Raw genomic sequence first — 24,166 nt, 5'->3', positions numbered from 1 at the left:
GATGCAAGGACTCTGATTAGAACCTATATGTGTGCACATGTGTTTGTTAATGCACAGAGAAAGGCATGTGGGACATAACACCAAATGATGACCAGCGCTTAACTCGGGATGGGAGTGGGGGTGGGGCTGGCAAACAAAAACTTTTACTTCAAACTACTTGTTTATTTAATGACTTTTTACCAGTGAGTCCGAGTCATTTTTTACTTTAAAAACAATTTGTAAATATTTAATGGAGTCTGGCAAAGGAAACTATTAAAAGGGGTCTTGATGGGAAAAGCCACCCACCAATCAAGTGCAGCCTCTCTGATTGGCAGATGAGGAACCGGAGGGCCCAAGAGGTCAGAAGACATGCTCTAGGTCAAACAGTTGGTTTACTCCAACACGAAACCTCCCAGAGCTACCATAATCCCTGCTCAGGAATCTAAAGACAAGATCGTTAGACTTCCAGGACACTTCCCCCACAGAAAAAGTCCCACACTTCTTGGCCTAGTCTTTCAGTCCCCACTCACTGGCCCCAAAGTCCCTCTGTCACCTCATTTCTCACCATTCCCTTTTGCTCCTAAGTGACATATTTGAATGAGAATCTAATAAGAGAAACCATTAAATTATACACTGCTTCCTTCTTGGAATGTCCTATCCTATCTCTATATGTCAATACCCTCCCCTCTTCAAGGTCTAGACCCTCCCACCCCCCACGAAGAGTCCAATTCTAATGCCACCATCACCCCGGGCTGACTCCCCACCTCACCCCAGGGAGTATCCCCCTTGTACACTAGTCATGTAGCATGTGTCACAGTCCATCTAGGACAATTTGCCAATAAGACTTATTTTCCTGGGGGCACCTGGGGAGCTCAGTTGGTTAAGGGTCTGACTTTGGCTTAGGTCATGATCTCACAGTTTGTGAGCTTGAGGCCCGCCTAGGGCTCTCTGCTGTCAGCGCATAGTCTGCTTCGGATACTCTGATCCCCTCTCTCTCTCTGCCTCTCCCCCCCTCACTCTCTCTCTCGAAAATAAATAAACATAAAAAAAAAAAAAAAGACTTATTTTCCCAGTAAACCTGCAACCTCCCTGAGGGCAGGGTCCATGTTGAATCAGTACATCTTTATTGCCCTCATAGTATAATGCCTTGCATAGAGTCGGTTACCATAAAATGTTTAAGTCACAAAGTATATTACTTTGGAATATCTCTTGAAAAATCACGTCCTCTTTGGGTCTCTAATGACATACCCATACTTCTATTATAGCTCAGGATACACTGTAATCTAGAACGGTCTCAAACTTTAATGCACACATGAATCACCAGGAGAGCTTGTTGAAACAAAGATTCTGTTCCAGATTTTGCACTCCCCAGATAATGCCCATACTGCAGGTGGGTGGACCATGCTTTAAGCAGCAAAGGTCTGGAGAGAGCTGACTATACTTCCCTCTATACCTCCCCTCAGTGCCTTTTATACAGTAGGTATTCAATCAATAAATGCATAGACTTAAACTGGCTTGCCTTGTTACTGAGTTCTTCTGTCGCTAGCCAACTTCGCATGTTTGCCTGTTTCCAACTAGATCATGGGCTCACTGAGGTCCTATTTCCTTGAGATCCCTAAGGAGTCCAAAGGACTAGGCACATACTAGGTCAAGCAAGTGCTGTCTAATAGAAATATAACTTTAGCCACATGTATAATTTGAATTTTTCTGGTAAAATTTTCCAGTCACATTAAAAATGTAAAATAGGTGATATTAATTTTATTAAAAAAATTTTTTTTAAATGTTTATTTAGTTTTGAGAGACAGACATAGAGTGTGAGTGGGGGAGGGGCAGAGAGAGGGAGACACAGAATCTGAAGCAGGCCCCAGGCTCCGAGCTGTTAGCTGTTAGCACAGAACCCGACATGGGGCTCGAACTCACATATCGTGAGATCATGACCTGAGCTGAAGTTGGACACCTAACCGACTAAGCCACCCAGGCACCGGGTGACATTAATTTTAACAATATATTTTATTTAACCCAATTTATCCAAAATATTATCGTCTGAACATGTAAACCATATAAAGAATTAATGATCTTTTACATTCTTCATTTTGTGCTAAGTCTTCAAATTCCAGTATATGTTTTACACTTGGATAGCACAGCTCAGTTTGGACTCAGTTTTATTTTGAGAGACATAGAAAGAGAGTGTGAGCAGGGAGGGCCAGAGAGAGAAGGAGACACAAAATCTAAAGCAGGCTGGAGGCTCCAAGCTGTCAGCACAGAGCCCAATGCGAGGCTCAAACCCACGAACTTTGAGATCATGACTTGAGCCAAAGTTGGACGCTCAACTGACTGAGCCACCCAGGCATCTCTGAACTAGCTCCATTTCAAGTGCTCAAGAACCACATGTGGCTAGTGGCTATTGTACTGAACACTAGAAAGCCAACCTTTAAGGGAGACTTGCTGCTCAGGTGACCCAGGGAGAGGGCTTGATGGCAGATAGGAGGCAGGAGATAGAGGAGAGGAAGCCCCGGGCACAGGGGGTTGACCACTTACAGACAGCCTCCCGTGGTTAAGGATACTACTCAGGTAGTTTCTGGCTTCATTCATCTTTGGCTCATTCTTCTCTGGCAAAGGGATGGAGTCTTTTATCTTTGTGTGGTTCTCCTTCAAACACTGCTCCAGGAGGGCCTCGGCCAGGAGCAGCTTCCCAAAGTCATCTGAAAAACAGAGCAGTGATCCCCTGAAACTGGTACCTGTCCCTGTACCCACCCAGCCACCCTTAACCCAGCACATGAATGGCCCAGGTCTGAGAAAAGAAATAAAGACACAGTTTTCATAAAGTTAAACAGCCTTTAAAGAAAAAACACAGGCATTCTATCATAGGCACAGTACAAATTGCCCCTTTGGGTTTGTTTTCTGTAGTTTAGTGGTTGGGGAGGCAAAGTTCCCAAGATTTGGGACAAATTCCCAGAATTTCAGAATTTAAGATGAGGGACAAAGTCACATCCATGTCCCATTGTAGGTAATCAGTTCTTAAACCAATAAGGAATTACCCCCAAATAACAAGAGGAAAAATATATGATGTGGCTTAATGCATTTTCATGAGCTCCTATTTCCATGTAACCAGAAAACCATGGTTTTCTCCATTTTTAAGGTATTTTAACATAACCAGGGATAACTTAGCAACAAAAGCAAAGAATTACAGCAGAAAGCAGATGTACTGGTATAGCAGGGCAAATCCATGGACGTGTTTAGCCCTGGCACTTTCTGGAGTTCTCTCACATATGTTAACCTATCTCTAGACCTCACCACCTGGCAGGGGAATTCATACTGTTTGGTTAAATTTTCCATCTCCCCATAAAGTACTGAAAACTCCAGGCTTGTGACCGTCTTGCTACCACAGAGAGGTGACCCAGGGAATGGGTGGGATCCCAGTGCTCACTGTGCAGGCTTAGAGGTTGAGTGTGGTTTCATGATAGCCTCAGGGTCTGTGCTCAGTGTGGCTGGTTCACTGCCCCTCTCCTGCAACCAGGGTAAGGACCAGGCCCACCACTCAACACAGGCACCCAATAAATAGCTGCTGAGTGAACTGGATCCTCTCCACTACTGGATGAGGAAGCCATGAGGCTCAGACAGTTATGTGCCAACCCAAAATGCCTCCGGGAAGGTCTGCTTGGTCCTGAGACTTCACAGAGCTTTCTACTGCCAGGATGGCATTTTTAGACCCACTCAGGAATGCCACTCACTCCTTACTCTCAGGACCACTGCAGTTTGCTTACAACTCAAAGCCACAGACCCAAAATTGCTGGCCTCTGAAGAGCTTCCCCCCCCCCCCCCCCCACAAAAGGAGATCTCCCTCAGAGAACACCCTGAAAGCCCAGATCCCAGGGCACAGTCTTACAAGGGTTTTCCTCTAAGGATGCCAGAGCCTGTTAGTGATCCTTTGCTATCCACCTCATGATTTCAAAAATTAACATTTAGAGGAACTGGCCGAAAAAGTACCTAGTTCAAACTCTGATCCATCACTGATGGAGCAGAAGTTGGTGGGACCTCTATAAAGGGCAATTTGATAACATAGATCAAAATTATTTTTGTGCAACCCACTGATTCCACAATCCCACACCTACAGAGGTCTTGGCACGTGTGTAAAATGACCTATAAGGTGATTCCTGCTGTGTTATTTATAATAGCAGAAAATTAGAGACAACTTTTATGTCCGCCAACATGAGGCTGGTTAAATAAAGCATGGTACTTCCATAAAAGGGGACACCACACTGCCATGAAAAGGAGCAAGGAAGCTCGTCTGTGCTGTGAAAGAATGAACTCCATGATAAATCAGTAAGATAGTGGAGTGCGCACAGTGGACAGAAACATGTGTTCATGTATGAAAACATGTGACAGGATACATATCTGATGGCCTTTCTGACTTATAGGGAAGGTGGCAGAGATGGAGGGAGGCTTTTCATTCTTTACTTTTTGGTCCCTTTGGAAGGCTGAGCCATGTGAATATATTATCTAGTCAAAAATAAAATTTAAATCGTCAGAGAAAGATAAATATCATATGATTTCAGTCATATGTGGAATTTAAGAAACAACAGATGAACATAGGGGAAGGGAAGGAAAAGTAAGATGAAAACAGGCAAACCATAAGAGGCTCTTAAATACAGAGAACAAACTGAGTGTTGCTGGAGGGGAGGGGAAGGGGAGGTGGGTTAAATGGGTATGGGCAATAAGGAGGGCACTTGTTGGGATGAGCACTGGGTGTTAAATGTAAGTGATAAATCACTAAATTCTACTCCTGAAACCATTATTACACTATATGCTAATAACTTGGATTTAAATAAAATTTTTAAAAAATTTAAAAAAAGACTAAATATATCAATGTTGATTCATTAATTGTGACAAATCTACCATACTAACTTATAATAATAAGGAAAAGGGGTCTGGGTTATTAGGAATTTTCCATACGATTTTCACAATTTTTCTATAAATCCAAAACTCTTTTAAAATTCAAACAGTTTTCTTAAAAATTCAATTCAATTCAATTCAATTCGATTCAATTAAAATAAAATTTAAATCAACTCAATGGGGTGCCTGGGTGGCTCAGTCAGTTGAGCGTCTAACTTTGGCTCAGGTCATGATCTCACGGTTCATGGGTTCGAGCCCTGCATCTGGCTCTGTGCTGACAGCTCAGAGCCTGGAGCCTGCTTTGGCTTCTGTGTCTCCCTCTCTCTCTGCCCCTCCCCCCCGCTTGTGCTCTGTCTCTCCCTGTCTCTCAAAAAAAACAAAAACAAAAACAAAAACAAAAAAAACCACGTTAAAATTTAAATCAATTCAAGAATGAAAGGCAATCTTCTTCAGATTCCCAATGCCAGCTAGGAGGAGGGGTAGGCTATGGAGTGGTGGATGCCTGAACTATGGGCCACTGGGCAAGTTGCTCCCCCGCCTCCAACCTGTTTTGCACCTGTTAAACCAGAGGTAGGTTTAGGAACCTGCTCCTTCTGAAGGAACTGAGTCCCTCCTGGGCTGGTCCCCGGCTCTCTGCTGTCCAGGGTGCACATGCAGCTTCCCATGGTACTCATTGGCTCTGTTGTTCCTCTCCTGCCCAGAGATACCAGCTTCCTTCCCAGCAACTCTTAATCCGGAAATACTCCCCAGGGCACAACACCTCCCCTCAAAGTAATGGCAGTGTCCTCTGGACACTTTGCTACTCAAAGTGAGGTTGGGGGCTGGGTGGATCTGTGTTTGTCACTCAGTCCTGCAGAGATGAGTTCAGTTTAGAGTACACATTCAGAAACGTTGACAATAATGTGACAAAATAATTTTGAATCTGTTGAAGTGAAAAATGGGAGGTAGCAGTTTGAGTATCTTATGAAAGAATCAGAGCACAACAAAATGGGAATGAAAAAACAAAACAAAACCCAAAACATGAGAGTAATCCTTCACCGCGGATTGCTTGAGAAGCACTGCTCTGAACCAGAATATTTACTGCACGAGGGGGACCAATATTTGTTGAGGGCCTACTGAGTGCCAAGTATTTTATTATACAGTAGCATTTAATCTGCACAGCTCTAAAAGGTAGATACTACTCCCATTTTATAGATGATAATAAAGATACGCAATATTGCCATGGTCCCAGCCCACAATAATAATAATACAACATAACATTACACAACGCAGCCACAGAACAGCCTGTCTCTCCCACACCCCCGGTACAGCACAGCTTCTGGTAGTTTAGAAATAAGAACAGTCTAAGAGCTATAAAAAGTAGGTTCAAAGGTAATAGGAATTCTTAGTAGGAATTCCAATAGCAATTCCAAGGGCAGGGATAAGGACTGTTCTCATCCTCATATACCTATGAGTTTTAGACTGTTCTTCTTTTTTTTTTTTTTAAATTAAAAAAAACTATTCATTTATTTTTGAGAGAGAGAGGAGGGGCAGAGAGAGGGGGACAGAGGATCTGAAGCAGGCTCCAGGCTCTGAGCTGAGAGCAGTGAGCCCGACACGGGGCTCAAACTCACAAACCAGGAGATCATGGCTTGAGCCAAAGTTGGACACTCAACCGACTAAGCCACCCAGGTGTCCCCAGACTGTTCTGTAAACTAACACTTAAGGTCCTTCTCTAGCCTTTTTGCTCCACTTCATCCCCACCCAAGGTCTATGCTTTCTTTAGTAGAACCAGTAGGGGTTGGGAACCGAACTTTCTTTTCTTGCTTGCCCACATCTCTTCCCTCTCTACTCTGCCTTCCTTCCCCTTCTCCTGTCCATCCCATCATTCCCAAGTGGCCAATCTATGGGACTGAAAGATATTTTAGAATTAAAAGTTCTAGATTTTCAGTTGTTAAATAAGAATACAAATGGATTAGAGGCTTTCCTGTCCTTCCTTCTCCGGAGGTACAACATGCCTTTTTATCATCTTCTTGTCTGAAACCCACTCCCTATCATGATTTGGGTAAAGTATTTCAGTTTCTGCCCTCCCAGAGGCATTAGGAACACCTTCCTGACAGTGACACAGATTCTGGCAGCCCAGCCCAGCACAGCCCCCTGCCCTGGGCACAGGCCCAGAGGAGGCCCCCACTTAATGGCCCCTCAGATTCTCCAGCAACCTGGTTTTGAAGCCTCTGGCAGCTAGCTTCCCATCTACTCCCACCCTTCTCCAGGCCTCTTTCAGGGCACTAAGCGACAGGGACCCACTTCAAAGATACCTGCCCCTTCCCCTAGAAACCACATTTGCAGGGCGGTGCCTCTTCTCCACAGCCTGCCAGTCTGTAGACAGGAAACCTGGGTCCAGCCAGGCGGGCCCTTCCCCACTAAGGCAAATGGGGACACAGTGGTCTCTGCAGCTGTTCACACAGGACCGCAGAGGGCTGGGAACTTCTAACCACAGCGAGATGAGGAAGAGGCCAAAACTAGTGAGAGGCCACCTGCCTCAAACACACCTCCTCTAACTCCAACTGAAGAAATTCTCAGAACAATTTCCAGTTCAGGAGAAAAAAAAAAAAAAGATGGGGGTGACTACAGATTATGAGACTCTAGGTGGATGGATAGATAGAGGGGCAGTCGTGATAAAGTAAGCACAGCTTAAGAATATGAGAATCTAGGTGATGGGTATACAGGAGTTCACCGAAAAGTTCTTTTAATTGTGCTGTACGTTTGAATGTTTCATAATAAAATACTGAGGGGAAAAAAGAGACACCCAGGCTGTTAAACAAATACAATGTGTAGCTTTATTTGGATCCTGATTCTAGCAAATGAACTGTAAAACTAAATCATGAGAATTGGGGGGGGGGGGGGTTGTGATAATGGTATGGTGGTTTTGCCTTTTCAAAAGAGCTTTTATTTGGCAAAAAAGAAAGGAATATACAATTGATTACATTAAAATAGAAAGCTGCAAAAAAACAACCAAAAAAAAATGAAATTTCAACTTATTATCTAAACCATCATCCTATCTCACACCAAATCATCCTGTCAATGACATTCTAAGAGACTTACTGAAATCCTAATTTGTCTTTAGAATTCCTTTTGTGTAGCAGACCTCTAATCTTAATCAGGAAAAATTATTTTTTTTTTTAGGATCCCACACTGGCTCCTGACAGTCACCACTTCTTCTTCTTCCTTTTTTTAAATTAAATTTTTAAAATGTTTACCTATTTTTGAGAGAGAGACAGAGCATGAGCTGGGGGCAGAGAAAGAGGGAGACAGAATCCGAAGTAGGCTTCAGGCTCTGAACTGTCAGCACAGAGCCCCCACGCGGGGCTCGAACTTGTGAACCCCAAGATCATGGCCTGAGCTGAAGTCAGATGCTCAACCAACTGAGCCACTCAGGCAGCCCTCCACTTCTTTATGTATGTGCTTATACACCACCGTAAATAAATCTCTTCGCAATTAAAAGAAACAAGAGTTCTTAATAAGTACCTAGTACGATATTCAATGTGGGGAAGAAATAGGTTGGGGTGTAGCTCAAACAAGACAGTTCATGAGTTCATAATCACTGACGCTGGTTAATGGATACATGGGATCCATTCTTTAGCTTTTTTGATGTTTTGGAATTTTTTCATAATATTCTTTTCCTTTTCTTTAATCACTTGGATGGGTTCTTTGTTTTTACATGAACAAACTCCACCACAGCCAGCCACACTCTGGGGTTCCCCTGCTCCATCCTGACCAAATCTAAACCGGATGTGAGTTTGAAAGAAAATGTACAAACAGTGGCAACCACCTTCCCCCTGGGTGGGTGGTGGGGAGCAGCCTCCCCTGATAGGAGAGGGTAGGGCCCCCTCTGCCTGAGATTCTCCTCATCCTTCACTCCCACCAGACTCCAAAGAGGCCCCCACAGCCAGTCCCCCTCTCCTGCCCCCTGGACTGAAGTAGATGCTTTGGGAGCAGTTTTTAGTTTCTGTAGGAAACCTCACAGAGACAGCAGGGCTCAGGGCCTCAGTCTTTAAAATGGGGTTCAACTGGGGTCTGGCTTCCCCCTCAATACATTCCCTCCCTCTCCCAAAATATGTAACTGTTGAAGCTTCTGGTCACTGACTATACAAGTGTAACAGGCCAAGTGGGACATTAAGAATCTCTCTCCTGGGTTGGAGGGGGTCAGTGCCTATACCACTCCAAAAAAAGAGGCCCTCGGTCCCTTGAATGATGAAGAAACCCTGCAGAGAGAGAACCAAAATAGCAGACAATCCAAAAAATGCTCTACACTTGGGTTTTAGGACTCATTTGTTTTCCCAGTGTGCATCTGTGTGTGTGCCAGCCTGTGTGTTGGGCCAGTGTATCCAGATCTAACAGGGGGATAGAAATCACTCACAGAACCCAACCCAAAAATTGGCAGGAGAGACCCCAATGCCTCGCTCAGACTCCCTCCTTTTGTGACAGGTAGTCCCCATGGTGAAGCCAAGCCACGCCCCTTGTGTCCTGCCCCCACCTTCACTAGTAGTAGACTTGATGGCAGGAATGTAGACTTTCATACAGGCTCTGCCACATAAACATTACGTGACCTCTCTGGGCCTTGGTGTCCCTATTTGTGCAATGGAGACAATAACTCGTGCTCTGCCCATAGGGTTGTTTATAAGGATTTGTAAAAAAATAGGGAAAGCACTTTATAACCATACTATACCATTTATAAATTATGCCATACCAGTGTTTCCCAATAATGCCTCATAGAATATGGTCAAGGCAAGTTTGAGAAATATGCTATTTATAATCCAGCCTTGTCTTATACATCATGGACAGGTGTGCATATTAAAGGCTCTGAAAAGTCCTGCAGTGAAAAAAAAAAATCTGTTTAACATATTGAATCTATTAGGTCCAATTTCTTTACTTTTTGCACTCCCTAAACTTGTTCCTCTTGGGATACCAATTAATTAATTATATAACCTCCTTGAGACCTCCGAAGAGCAGTTTAAGAAACTGAACTCAAGGGGGGCACCTGGGTGGTTCAGTCCATTAAGCGTCAGACTTCGGCTCAGGTCATGATCTCACGGTTCGTGGGTTCAAGCCTCACGTTAGGCTCTGTGCTAACAGCTCAGAGCCTGGAGCCTGCTTCGGGTTCTCCGTCTCCCTCACTGTTGTCAGTCCCTCCCCCACTTGGGCTCTGTCTCTCTCCCTCTCAAAAATGAATAAATGTTCAAAAAATTTTTTTAAATAATTGGACTCGAGGACGTCAGGTTCCTGTCTTGGCCCAGCATGTTTCTCTGTGGGGCCAATCTTACTCAGATTCCCATAACTCACCCAGGCCCCAATGCCCTCCATGTGGGTTCACTTCCACTCCCACCCTTGGAAGCCCTACCCCACCACATCACTCCATGCAGGGGACAGAAGAAAACCTTCAATTTCTCTATTTCGGCCTGGAAGACCAGGGCCCACGAACTTCTCCCATACATGCACCTATTGCTCTGGTCACTCCCCTCAACCCCTGTGCCCAGATCCATCTCAAAGCCTCAACCCGACTGTCTGTCCATGTCCCCTGGCCCCCTCAGTGGCCTTCTATCCTTCCTCCTCGATGGGCAAACACACTCTGCCCTTCCCAATACCAGTCGGAGGCCAGCACACATTCTGCGGCTCCCCCAAAACTCCTTTTCCTCTGAGCTCCGCCATCCACTGCACGATCGCCCTCTGATCACTTCTCTGCCTCCTCATCCATTTTGGCAACTCCTCAGGCTGGAGGAGTTGTGCTGCATCTCATTTAGAGGTAACAGTGCAAGAGGTTAAAAGGATATACTCAGAAGCCTGAGTTCAAACTCTGGCTCTACCACTTATTGATTGGATGATCAAATTATTTAACCTTTTGGGGCCTGCTTCCATATCTGCAAGCAGAGCAAACAAAAGTGCAGGCTTCATGGGGTTGTTGGGAGGAATTAATGAGTTGACTGAAGTGCTTGGGGCAGTGTCTGGCACACAGTGAGTGCTGGGTAGTGTTAGCTGCTATTGTTATTATTATTATTATTACCATCATCATCATCATTACCATCACCATCACCATCACCACCACCACCACCACCACCACTCTGTCTCCCCCACAGAAACTTCCACAGGCTGGGCAGTCTTTAAAACCTCTTCATAACTGCATTCATTGACTCCCTACCTCCTTCCACAAGGCTCTAAAGTGGTTGCGCACAGAGAGGGCTCCGGGAGGGCTCTCCAGGATCAGCTGAGGGCACCAGGAACATGATTTGAGGCCAGAGACCGGGGCGGGGTGTTCCGTTCCCCTCCCCTCCCCGCGACTGCCACATCAGGGTGCTTTCCCGCCCCAGCACAAGAGCCCAGCCCAGCCAAACCAGACCTACTGCCAAAGCCAGGGCTAGATGAGTCCCGAGTCCGACCACAGATGAGGAAACTGAGGTTTACCGGGCCGCTTTCCTGCTTTACCACCGCACGCCGGAGCTCGCCAACCCCCCAACCTTGTCTGCTGTGGACAGAGCTCAGTTGTCAACTAGACTCGGGAGAAAGAAGGGGAGGGCGGGGAGAGACACACAGCCTTCACCTGATGGAGTTTAGGGACCGGGTGCGGGGTGAAGGGGCGGTGCAAGAGTCCAGATCTTGCCCGGAGCTGATCTGTGCCGATACTACCACTTCACAGTAGACGGAGTTACCCACATGATCCCAAAGGACAGAGAGCAAGAGCAGTCTCTCTTTCTCCCCCAAACCTGCTTGTGGTTTTTCTCCTGGGGCATAAGAACCTTGCTAATCACCCTGGTTGCTCCTAACACCAACACTACAGGAAGGGTAATACCGAAGACGGCCGTCGGCGGCCGGGAGGCAGTCGGGGCCCGCTTCCTGGAGGAGGCGGTGCATTTCGCGCGCTGGGTACTCTAGAGCCAGCCCCTTCCCTCACTCACCGGCGTCCAGAGAGGTGAACGCGGCGCTCGGGCTGGTTCGTCGGTTGCCTCCGCCGCCGGGCACGACCAGCGTCTGCAGCTGCCGGACCAGCTCGGGCATGCGGTCCCAGTGGCCCTCCGCGCGGCAGCGCTCCAGCTCGCTCTCCATCTTCAGGTGGGAGCCGTGCGCGCCCTTCGCAGCCATCTTCGCGCGGGCGCTGTCATGGGAGGTGCGGCCGAGAAGTGGAGACCCGGCCGGGGGCGGCGTCCCGGCTGGGGCGCACACGCTGGCGGGGGTGGCGGGGGCGGCGGGGGCGCAGGCGGCGGCCAGGTCCCGGGCGGCAGCGGGGGCCCGGGCGGCGGCGGCCGGGCGGCAGCAGCAGCACCCAGAGCACCGCCCGGCGCCTCCGGACTGGGGCTCCGGCTGCGCGGCCCCGACTCGTCCAGGAGCAACCTCCGCCTCCGCTGCAGCAGCTCCTGGCGGTGCTGCCGCCGCCGCTGCTGCAGCTGCTGCCACAGCCCCCGCCCCGGGCCCGGGCGCCGCCAGCTGTGGACCCGCCCCTGGCCGCTGCTCCACCTCCGCGGGGGCGTGGCACGGCCTCGGCGAGTCGGGCGCGCGGGCGGCCAGCGAGGCCGCAGCAGCCAGGCACGCGAGTATCGCTGACGGCCGCCCTGCTGCCAACGCCAGGTCCCCGCCGCCGCTGCCGCCGACTCGGCGCTCACTTTAATGCTGCGCGGGGCCCCCGCGCCCGGGGGCGCCTCGCTCCCCGCCCCCTCCCCATCCCATCGGGACTCTTGGCCTGGGGACTCCCCAGTCCGACACCCCGGCTTTGTGTGTTGGCCTCGTCACCACCGCTGCACGTCACAAATCCGGGGAGAGGCCGGCCGGTTGCCCCCGCCTTCGAGAGCGAGCCTCCCCGGGAGCCTGCCCTGCTGGGACGCGCGAGCCCTGAGCGCGTGTTCGGGCAGGCGGGTTGCGGTGCGGAACAGGCGTCTGCACTCTGAGAGACTTTTCATTTTCTTTTGTAACAACGCAGTTCCTCTTTCCAACTTGACAACCCCGCGCGAGCTGGCTGGCGTGTCCTCTGTGGAATCCCGTTACCCTGGAGTTCTTCAAGGTTTTAAGCTGTTTTCCAACTTGGTATTTCTTTCGTAATTCTGGTGTCTCAACACTGTGATCAAAACTCATGGCATGGCTTAGCTTGGCTTTGTGGGGTGCTAAGAATAAGAAGTTCAAGGGATCACAAGGTGGCCTGTAGGAGGAGGGACTGATTAGGGTGTTCCCGCCTCGAGTGTGGGGATTGAGGCCATCATGCAAGAAATCACAGCGAGACCAAAAAAACTCTTGAATGTAAGTGACATGTTGCATGGTGCAGACCGAAGACTCCAGAACACAGGAGAGTTAGGGCAAGCTTTTAAGTGTAGTATAGACTCCTAAGAATTAGGTGTCCACCTTCCTCCACAACATAGAGGGCTTCACCACTGCCTGACATGTGGCGGTGAGAGTGGACTTGACCACTTTCAGTGTCACCAGACTCACTGCTTCTGTAACTGTGGTAAGGTTTTTTGCCAAGCAGAGCCCAGGCCACTGGTGCTTAGTCCTTCCAGGCCCTTTGCTACAGGGGGGTTGTCTGTGGAAGGCAATCTTCTGCTTCACCAGTACTCCACCCCTATAACTCCCAAATGGGTACCCTCCTTTCCAGGTTCCGAATGCAGCTCCATTCCATGCTTGGGGACAGCATTTTCTGACCTTGGGAGCACTTGGGGTCTGTCCTAAACTTCCAGAGGCCAGAAAGTAGATGAAGGAAAACGGACAGGTCTGGCCTTTCGAATTTAGAAACCATTTACTCCATTTGCATGAAAGCTGCGCCTACTCTTGTTACCCCTTGTAGCTGGCATTTGGTTAGCCTTTGGCTACCCTTGTTGGTCACTGGAACCGCCTTTCACTTGGAGAGAGCTGTCCCTGTTCTTTAGATGAGGATGGCCTGAGAACACCCTGTGATATGCCCCAGGGTCAGCATTGGAGCAGGCAGAGGATAGCAGAGTTGAGGACAGGAAGGCAGCCCTGATGGAAATAAATGAACCTCCCCTCCTCCCTTTTTTCTCCCTTATCATTGCCAACCCTGCCCCCAGGTTGCAGGACTCCAGGGAACTAACTGAAGAATTGTTGCTTGTTCCTTTGACTCAAGCACCAAGATTTGTGTGGGCATGGCACGGGGGAGAGAGGAACACAGTATTGTGGTTAGAACTTAGCTGTTCCTTAACACTGCAGCCACATTCCTGATACCTTTGTGGTTCTTTTCTGGCAGAGACAAGCCCCTAACCTGCTAGTGACCAGCATTTTTTTCAGGGGAGTAAGAGACTATAGGAACAAGAGCAAAGAGCAGCCATGATTGTATTAGTAATGTTTGCCAAAATAAAAGGCGTGTAGAAAGTGTGGCAGTTGCTTTTATTTTTTAATACTCAGAAATCTCTCAGATGGTGATTGTTTTTCTTTTTTAATAATCTGAAATCTCTCAGATGAGAGTTTAGGACAAGTTCTAATAAAGATTGCCATTATCTGCCGGCTGGAAAATGCTATAAAAATAACTTGCTGATCGTGAGAAGCTGGGTTGATTGCCTACCAGACTGAGGGAGAGCACTGCCTGACAGTCCCAGCATCTCAGAGAAAGTACTGAAGTTCATAGGAGGTAAACCGACCTACTAAGAAATGTGTAATTTTACAGAGCAACAAAGATGGTACCGGACAAATCACCTCTACCACCAAGCTGACAGAATATTCCACTAGTTCAGCTGCTGCCTCTGACTAGGTGGGGAGGCTCTTGCCACTAGATCACAAGCTATTGGTCTCGATTCCCACGAAGTTAAGGGCTTGAAGAGATCTCTCATGTACTTATAGGTTGAAGGTTTATGGTATTTGGTTAGGCCCAGAATGGGAGGGTGTTGAAGAGCTAATCTGAACTCACAAAAAGTCTGTTCATGTTCGGATTCCGAGAGAAAAGGTGTGGTTAGCAAGGACTTGAGTGGGTTGAATAATGGAGTGGAGATTTCAGAAAAGTTCAGGATGTATGGCCTGCAGTAGCCAGTGAGACCTGGGGATCCTCATAACTGTCTTAGATATGGGCCACAAACCCCTTGCACAGCTGGTTTTCCGGAGTAAGAGATTTCCCTCCATGAGATATCTTTTGTCTTGGGTAGTGCACTTCCTTTGACAAATTGTCAGCTTTTCTATGGAGCCCTTCTGCTGTCTCTGAGCAGTAAGCAGTAGATGAATCAGCCTTGGAGCTCACCTCGTCTTTGGAACACAACAAAAGATTGTCCACATATTGAATAAGAGTAGAATTACAGGGCAGTGTAAGGCCCTTGAGGTTCTGATTGAGGATTTGTGAAATGTAGGAGGGGACCTCAGTAAACTGAGGCACAGTGGTCCAGGTACTATTTTTGATTTTCCCTGGAGAAGACAAACAAGTATTGACTTTTCATTTACAGACACACAGCAAAGGAAGCACAAGTATCTACAACTGTGAAACACATAGTCAGTCTCTTTAGGACTTGCAAATAGAATGGTAGTGTATTTGACTTGCACTGTTGGTGGGAATGCAAATTGGTGAAGCCACTCTGGAAAACAGTGTGGAGGTTCCTCAAAAAATTAAAAATAGACCTACCCTATGACCCAGCAATAGCACTGCTAGGAATTTACCCAAGGGATACAGGAGTACTGATGCATAGGGGCACTTGTACCCCAATGTTTATAGTAGCACTCTCAACAATAGCCAAATTATGGAAAAAGCTTAAATGTCCATCAACTGATGAATGCATAAAGAAATTGTGGTTTATATACATAATGGAGTACTATGTGGCAATGAGAAAGAATGAAATATGGCCCTTTGTAGCAACATGGATGGAACTGGAGAGTGTGATGCTAAGTGAAATAAGCCATACAGAGAAAGACAGGTACCATATGGTTTCACTCTTATGTGGATCCTGAGAAACTTGACAGAAACCCATGGGGGAGGGGAAGAAAAAAAAAAAAAAGAGGTTAGAGTGGAAGAGAGCCAAAGTATAAGAGACTTTTAAGAACTGAGAACAAACTGAGGGTTGATGGGGGGTGGGAGGGAGGGGCGGGTGGGTGATGGGTATTGAGGAGGGCACCTTTTGGGATGAGCACTGGGTGTTGTATGGAAACCAAAAAAAAAAAAAAAATAGTAGTGTATTTGAGTTTGATCTTAAAGGGAAGCAGCGAGTGACTAATTTATATGTGGCCCTGGGATCCTAAACAAATCTATATTCCTGCCCACTGGGTTTTTCAACTGAGAGGATAGGAGCATGTTACAAGGGCTGGGACAAGGTATGAGACTCCTTTCTCTTTAAGTCTTTTATTTTTTTTAAAAAGGCTTCTGATTATTAGTTTTACTCCTTCTTTATCACCTTATATTAGATGCTGTTATGCAAGTTTGGGTAGAGATTGAACCTTGATGGGTTTTGCTCCAGTAGAATATCAGTAGGATTTTTGCTGTTAAGAGAGCTTCAGTCTCTGCTTGATTTACACACAAAGGTACTGGTAAATCATATCCAAATGAGCCAGGATCTTGTTATGAATAGGGAGGTCCTTGGGGACCAGAAGGAAGAGACCATCAGGAGAGCATTTAATGTAGCAGTGACAGTCGCACAGTAAATCCCTTGCTATTAAGTTAATGAGTGTGGTGTCCCGAAAGTTAAAAGAACATTCCTTGGTTAAAGGTTTGAGGCTGATGGTTATGGGCTGGGGCCTGGGGAACGCATGGTGAGATTAGATGTGTGACCAGAGTAGTTTGCTGACTCCAAGGAAGAGGTTGTATAATAGTGGTTGGGTTTAAGATTGGTATTATTATGCTATATCAATAAAACATTTGTGAGGTTGTCCTTTAATTTTTAAAGAAATGTTTCCTAGTGGGTTTAAGAGTAGAATGAGAAGGGCGCCTGGGTGGCTCGGTCAGTTAAGCTTCCAACTTTGGCTCAGGTCATGATCTCATGGTTCACGAGTTCAAGCCCCATGTTGGGCTCTGCTTCACAGATTTTGTGTCTCCTTCTCTCTCTGTTCCTCCCCTGCTCATGCTCCATCTCTCTCTCTCTCTCAAAAATAACTCCATCTCTCTCTCTCTCTCTTTAAAAACATTTAAAAAATTAAAAAAAAAAAAAGAGTCGAACGAGAAACTAAACACCTTCATTGGTATCTTTGTTGTTGTTTGGTTGCTTAGTTCTAGAACTCTTTCCAAATATTCAGCAAAGTTTTGGGGGTCTGGGCTTGGGGTTATTTCCCATTCTACTTTTTGCTTGCATAATATGGCTCTTCTATGTATGGTTCAAGGCCATTCACAAAAAGATAAGAGAGGAGCCAGGGTCATGTCTGCTTCAGGATCAACTCCTGCGTGCAGCCACTAGGTATGAACCTTCCCTGAAGTCTCCATCAGACTTCTCCCTTTTTGGTTTGAAGAACTGAACCAGAGCACAGTCTATTTTTACCCGAAAGACAAGAGGATAGCCTCCAAAAGACCTTGACCAACTCTCCAGCTTTTATAAACCCCAAGGATTTCCTATGCAAATGAAGAGTCTTGAGAGTCTTCCCATTCTGACTTTTTCATTGAACTCCTTGCATCTAGAAGGAATTGGTACATATATGGCTGCCCTGGGCTATATGTCTCTCAAATGATTCTAAGTTCCTCTGCAATGTTTTCTCTCTCGTCTAGGCAATGACAGAGTCTCTGACAATGGCTTTCAGCTGAGAATGAAACCAGAGCTTAAAATCCACCATAAGAGGTTTTCTCTGTTCTGCAGGAGGTTTACTTTAAAGAGGTAAGTGAGATTTGGGGTACCTGGCTGGCCAGAAGGGAGGGGCAGTGCATCAGGGGAAGAGGTAGAGGGGTAGCAGGAGATGGGAGGTGCATAGCATGGGGGAAGAAGATCGTAGGCTTGAGTTGTGGTTTGGGAGATCTAAAAAATAGTTTTAACATGTTCACATTTTTCTTTTGCTTTGGCGAAGCAATCTGTTAAGGAAGCAATTTTTGAATATGGTTTCTTTTGGATGCTTCCTCATGCTAATAAAAAATAATGAAGACCATTGGATGCTTAGAATTGTGCTGCCTTTATATTCTGTGGCACCTCTCCAGTGAATAGCTGTTCATATCAGAACTTCCTCATAGTGGCCACTGTAATTCTAAATTATCCTTGGTGAAATGATGCTATTTAGGAAGATAAGTGCACAAATTTGGATAGAGCATAAATACATGGATGGCATGGACTGAGGTTTATACCAAGACAAAGCCTTGAGAGCTTGGGAATGGCATCCTCTGGCTCAAGGCCCCCCAGCCTCACAGCTAGACCTTACCCAGCCACAACTCTGATGAATTTATACTTCCTGGCAGATAAAAGGTGTGGAGACATCTTTGCTGAACCTCAAGACAAGTCTGAGGAGAGTTCTCATAAGTGGCCCAAGACAGAATTTGTCCCAGGGCCAGGTTAGGGACATACTTCTTGGGTCCCATATCTGTCCTTTCCACTATAAACTTTGCTCCGATTGAGGCACAACCGAAAATGACCAGGATGGACATAGACAATAGTGGTATTGTTCATAATAAGGCAGATGTCTACCAAGGGAAAAGATTTTCAAATATGGTCAGATAATCAAAGGATTCCCGAAAGGGGTTCCTTATCACTAGAGACAAATAGACTCTGTACTTGGGGAGCTCAAGCCCAGTACAAGACTTACATCGCTCATTGCTGTGGTCTAAAAGACTCCTGAGGGGCTTGAGGACCTCAGAGGAGCACACTTTCTGAGTCAGGGTCTTGGCCACATTGGCAAGGAGGTCTCAGTGGGCCTCATAATTGAATGCTGCTCCCTGAAAATATCGTCCGAACAACTTTGTGAGAATGCAAAGCTGAGTTCTGATCGCAGGAAGGAAAACACAACTGTGCAGAGTCATACTAGCATCTGTATTGGGGAGGCTACGTCAAGATATTTATAAAATATTGGGTCTATTTTAAGGCAGCTTTTCTAATGAGATTGATAAGGACTGGGCAAGAATCATGATAACAATAGTTCAGGATGGATGGACAGCACGAGGTGAGGGTTTTGAAACAAGAGTTTCAAGGAGTCTTAGAAGATAAACAGTGGTTGGATGCAATCTATTGAAAAGTTGCAAAATTCATTCAAGGTTACTTCTTGAAATTTCTGCAAAAACAATAGTTATTTACAACTTTTATCATCCCGAGCAAGAGTTTCATATAATAAAAAGGTCATGTTAACATCAACAGTAAGCAGGGTGCAGGTGGTTTTGATTCTTCCTGTGTACTGTGCTCACTTCAGCAGCACGTATACTAAAATTGGAACGATTCTTCCTGTGTACTAATACAGAGAGGGATTATGTATGATTATTACCACATCCCCTCACTCCATCAAATCACTCTTATTTATACTAATTGTCACAGTGCTGGGAGTAATTAGGCCATCCAGACATGGGAAAAGCCTGGTGGGGGATGTCCTTCCCACCTTCTGTTCCTCTCTTCTCTCTTGTATTTGCTGTTCAGGGCCCCCGCAGGACCCTGTGTTCCCAACAGGAACCCTAAAAACCCTAAATTTGAATACAATTAAACCTTTTCTTCATAGCCAAGAGTGCTTTCATGCACTCAGATCATCAGTGTGTATGATACAGAGCCTGCCCAATCTTCTTGTAGTCCCATGGCCCACAGGCCTTGCATTTGGAAATCAGCCTTTACTTATGACCTTGGTTGTTGGCTCATAGCATTTCTGGCCCATGGTGTCTCGTGTTGTACTTAATGATTAGTACTGTGAACTGGCCAACTGAACCAGCCCTCCTAGAATGTTGCCATGAAAACTCTGCCAAGGGCTGGCTGTATGGTCAGTTTTTCCCTTTGACAGCTGCCAGAAAAACTGCAGGTAATCATTAGGTGAGGGATGAGGCCCTATAAAGGCAAGCTTCAAAACCATGAATTCTTTGTGCTTGTGCATAGTGGGCACTCAGTAATTATTTATTATGTTAATTTCGGAATCCTATAATGTTAAAGGTTTCCCCAGGCCTGGGAGATGAGAGCTCTGGGATGTCTCCTATCCCTCCCTCCCCTCCACCCAATTTCATGATTGCAATACTAGCATGTTTCTCCATGCATTGACTTCCCTCCCATCATCTGGGTCCATTCTGTTCCCCTGGGGTCCCAGGTGACTCCTGCTTCTCCTCGGTGTTTTCTGTGTCATTCATCTTGCAGGACTGCTACAATGGTGCCCACCCAAGAGTGGGGGTTCACACTTTCTCCCAGCCTTTGCCAGTGCTGGTTCTTTGCCCAAATACTGCTATCCTGGAGGAGAGAAGTCAGTCCAACCCAGGAACACTGAGAGCCTTTCAGCTCAGGTTAGGTGGCCTGATTTTAAGCTCCACCACTCCTAAGACCAACTTGTGCGTCTGCCCTTTAATGATTATAGCAGTTTTAGGCCTTAAAACATAGCTTTGCTCTCTCTGCTTTTAAATCTTTCTTCCTTTCTTCTCTACCTTTTAAAAAAAATTTTGTTTTAATAGCATTTTTGCTGAATAGCAAAAAAAATAACACAATTAAAGGAAATTACATAAAACATAATTATTATGAAGCACTTTCATTAACTATCAACTAGAAAGAAATACGGTTTTACCAGCATCCCAGAAGTCCCCAATATATCCCTTCCCAAGTACAGTCTTCTTCCTCTTAAATGTAACTGCTGGCTTTTTATGGCAGTTACTCCATTGCTTTCTTTTCTCCACCCCCCCCCCCAACTAACTTCCTCTCTTGTTTCCTTCTTTCCTTCTCCCTTCCTTTTTTTTTTTTTTTTAAGGTTTATTTATTTATTTTGAGAGAGAGAAAGAGAGAACATGAGTGGAAGAGGGGCAGAGAGAGAGGGAGAGAAAAAATCCCAAGCAGGTTCTGCCCTGTTAGTGCAGAGCCCAACGCAGGGCTTGATCCCATGAACCATGAGATCATGACCTGAGCCGAAATCAAGAGTTGGATGCTCAACCAACTGAACCACCCAGGCTCCCCCTTCCTCCTTCTTATTGAAGTATTATTGACATACCATGTTATATGAGTGCTAGTGTATGACGTATTGATTTTGCTTTATCCTCTGATAAAGGATATCCAATTTAAAAAGACCCTTTTAAATCTTACAATGTTAAAAGTTTGTGTTTTATTTAATGGTGATTGAAATTGAATTTTACAAATTTTTTTCATTTATTGAGCTGACCATATAATTTTTCTCCTTCAAATTTATTTATATGGTGAACTATTTTGATTTTCCAATGTTAAACCATCCTTGCATTTCTAGAATAAGATCAACTCAGTTGTATTTGTTTCCTGTTGCTTCCGTAACAAATCCCCAAATACATAGTGACTTAAAATACCACACCTTTATTATCTCCCAATTCTTGGGGTCAGAAGTCTCGAGTGGGTCTTGTGGGATAAATCAAGGTATTGGCGGATCTGTATTTCTTCTAGAGGCTCTAGGGGAGAATATTGTTCCTAGCCTTTTCCTGCTTTTAGAGGCTAGTTGCATTCCTTGGCTGGTGGCCCCTTCCTCCATATTCAAAGGCCATTACTCCAATCGCCGCTTGCAGGGTCACATCTTCTCTCTGACTCTGACCCTCCTGCCTCCCTCTTATAAGGACTTTGATGATTACATTGGGCTCACAGGATAATCCAGGATAATCTGCCCATGTCAGGGGCCTTAATTCAGTCAACTTTGCAAAGTCCCTTTTGCCATGTAAGATGACATATTCACAGGTTTTGAGGATTAGGATATAAACCTCTTTGGGAACCATTATATTGTCTACCACATTGGTTATAATGTATTTTCCTTTTTATATATTGCTTGCTGTAATACTTTATTTAGAATTTTTGTGTCTGTGTTCATGAGTGAGATTGCCTAAATTTTCTCTTCTGAAACTATCTTCATTGGCTTTCGGTATCAGAGTTAATCTAGCCTTATAAATGAATTGGAGGGTATACCACTTTTTTTTTTTTCTGTTCTCCAGAGAGTTTGTGTACAGTAAGCATTATTTTCCCCTTAACTATTTATGGAAAGTTTTTATTTTTTTACTTTATTTTTTTAAAGTTTATTTATTTATTTTGAGAGAGAGAGAGGGAGAGGGAGGGAGGGGCAGAGGGGCAGAGAGAAGGGAGAGAGAGAATCCCAAGCTGGCTCTGCATTGTCAGCACAGAGCTGGATATGGGGCTTGAACTCAAGAGTCGTGAGGTCATGACCTGGGCCGAAATCAAGAGTTGGTTGCTTAACTGACTGAGCCACCCAGGCGCCCTGATGGGAAGTTTTTAAAGTACTGATTCAATTTATTTAAAAATCACAGGACTTAAAATTTCTATTTCCTCCTTGATCAATTTTCAGAAAGTTGTATTTTTCTAGGAATATATTCATTTCATCTAGCTTTTCACACTTTAAGCATAAATTATTCATAAACTCTCTTTTTTTTAAGTTTATTTATTTATTTTGAGAGTGAGAACAAGCAGGAAGGGGCAGAGAAAGAAGGGGAAAGAGGATCCAAAGCAGGCTTCTGTACTAACAGTAGAGAGCCCAACTTGGGGCCTGAACTCACAAACCATGAGACCATGACCTGACCTGAAGTCACATACTTTAACCAACTGAGCCACCCAGGAGCCCTCATAAAACCCTCTTGTTATCTTTTTAATGTTTGTGGAATTCATAGTGATATCTGCTTTTTTATTCCTGGCATTGGTTATTTGTGCGTTCTCTCTTCTTAATCTTCTTGATAATTTGTAAGGTTTTATCAGTTTTATTGTTCCTTTCAAAGAACCAACTTTTGGTTTTGTTGATCTTCTGTATGGCATGTTATTTTCCCTTTCTGTAATTTTTGCTGTTATCCTTATTATTTGATTTATCTTATGTTTTTGGGTTTCGTTTGTACTTCTGTAATGGTCAGGATAGGTTGAGTTATACTGCAGTAACAAACAATCCAGAAAAAAAAAATCTCAGGACTTTTCACAGCATTTCTCATTTTTTTTCTACCTGTTCCAGTCAGGTTGGCTGGCTTCTTCTCATTGTCTTCACTTTGGGACTTGAGCTGACAGAACAGCCACTGTCTAGAACATTGACAGTCATCATGACAGAGGGAAAAGAGACAGTATGGTGAACCATATGTTGGCTCTTAAAACTTTTGTCTAGATGTGACACATCATACTTCTATATACTTCTCATTGACTAGAGCAAAAGATATAGCTAAGCCTGATGCCAATGCCCAGAGATGGATTAGTGAATCTTTGTGAATGATAATATAGTATCCCATATCTTCTTTTTATTACTTTTAGAAAAAAAATTTTTTTTACTGTTTATTTCAGAGAGAGAGAGAGAGAGAGAGCAGGAACAGGGGAGGGGCAGAGAGAGAGACACACACACAGAATCCGAAGCAGGCTTCAGGCTCTGAGCTGTCAGCACAGAGTCTGATGCAGGGCTTGAACTTGCTAACCACGAGATCATGACCTGAGCCAAAGTCGGACGCCCAAGTGACTGAGCCACCCAGATGCCCCTTTCTTACTTTTTGAGACTTTATCTTTGCTCATGAATTTTCAGTCTTTCTTATTTTCTAACATGTGTGCATTTAAGGGTACAAGTTTCCCTTTGTCAGCTATATCCCATAGGAATCGACACACAGAAATTTTGTTAACAGTCGATTCAAACTATTTTCTAATTTCCTTTGTGATACATATTTGACCTATGTGTTATTTAGAAGTGTTTCTTAATTTCCATGTAACTGGAGTTTTCTGAGTTTTCTTCTTGTAATTTCATTGTATCAGAGAATATACTTCATATAATTTTAAATCTTAGACTTTTTTTAGACCTCACTTTCAACCATATGATCTTGGGAAGAGAACCTTAAGCCTCTGATGAGACCCCAGCCCTACCCAACACCTTGATTTCAGCCTTGTCATACTCTGAGCAGGGAGCCTAATTGATCCTTACCTGGACTTCTGATCTACAGAACTGTGAGAAAATAAATGGGTATTATTTTAAGCTGCTAAGTTTGTAGTAATTTATTGCATAGGAATAGAAAACTAATGCAGTGTTTTGCTAGTGGACAAACTATACATCTTCTCATATTTATGAAAGAAGGAGATTTTAGCTGGATGTAGAATTTTATTATTTAAAAAAAAATTTTTTTAAGTTTATTTATTTCATCTCTACACCCACTGTGGGGCCTGAACTTGCAACCCCAAGATCAAGAGTCACATGCTCTCCTGACTGAGCCAGCCAGGAGCACCAAGGATATAGAATTTTAGACTAGCAGTTTACTTTTAGCCTTTCAAGATACTACACTGTTTTCTGGTTTCCACTTTTGCTA

At 45.0% G+C, this 24,166-nt stretch overlaps 1 protein-coding gene and 1 long non-coding RNA gene across 2 annotated transcripts in view; one reads left to right on the top strand and one right to left on the bottom strand.

Moving 5' to 3' along the window:
• Window positions 1-15,809, bottom strand: part of TTC7A (tetratricopeptide repeat domain 7A) — a 123,672-nt gene extending 107,863 nt beyond the window's left edge. Inside the window, exons 1-2 of the mRNA XM_045445955.1 lie at window positions 11,802-15,809; window positions 2,518-2,681 (exon numbers count right to left, since the gene is read on the bottom strand). Coding sequence (XP_045301911.1) covers window positions 2,518-2,681; window positions 11,802-11,985 — 348 coding nt within the window. The 5' untranslated portion in view covers window positions 11,986-15,809. The remainder of the gene's footprint in view (window positions 1-2,517; window positions 2,682-11,801) is intronic.
• Window positions 11,855-23,838, top strand: LOC123580748. The gene is made up of 3 exons (XR_006703441.1): window positions 11,855-11,955; window positions 17,507-17,612; window positions 23,653-23,838. It is a non-coding gene; the product is annotated as an uncharacterized LOC123580748 (long non-coding RNA).
• Window positions 23,839-24,166: the final 328 nt, after the last annotated feature.

This window comes from Leopardus geoffroyi, chromosome A3 (genome assembly GCF_018350155.1).
Source record: "Leopardus geoffroyi isolate Oge1 chromosome A3, O.geoffroyi_Oge1_pat1.0, whole genome shotgun sequence".
Lineage (NCBI taxonomy): Eukaryota > Metazoa > Chordata > Mammalia > Carnivora > Felidae > Leopardus > Leopardus geoffroyi.
This window is presented reverse-complemented; position numbering and strand designations above follow the sequence as displayed.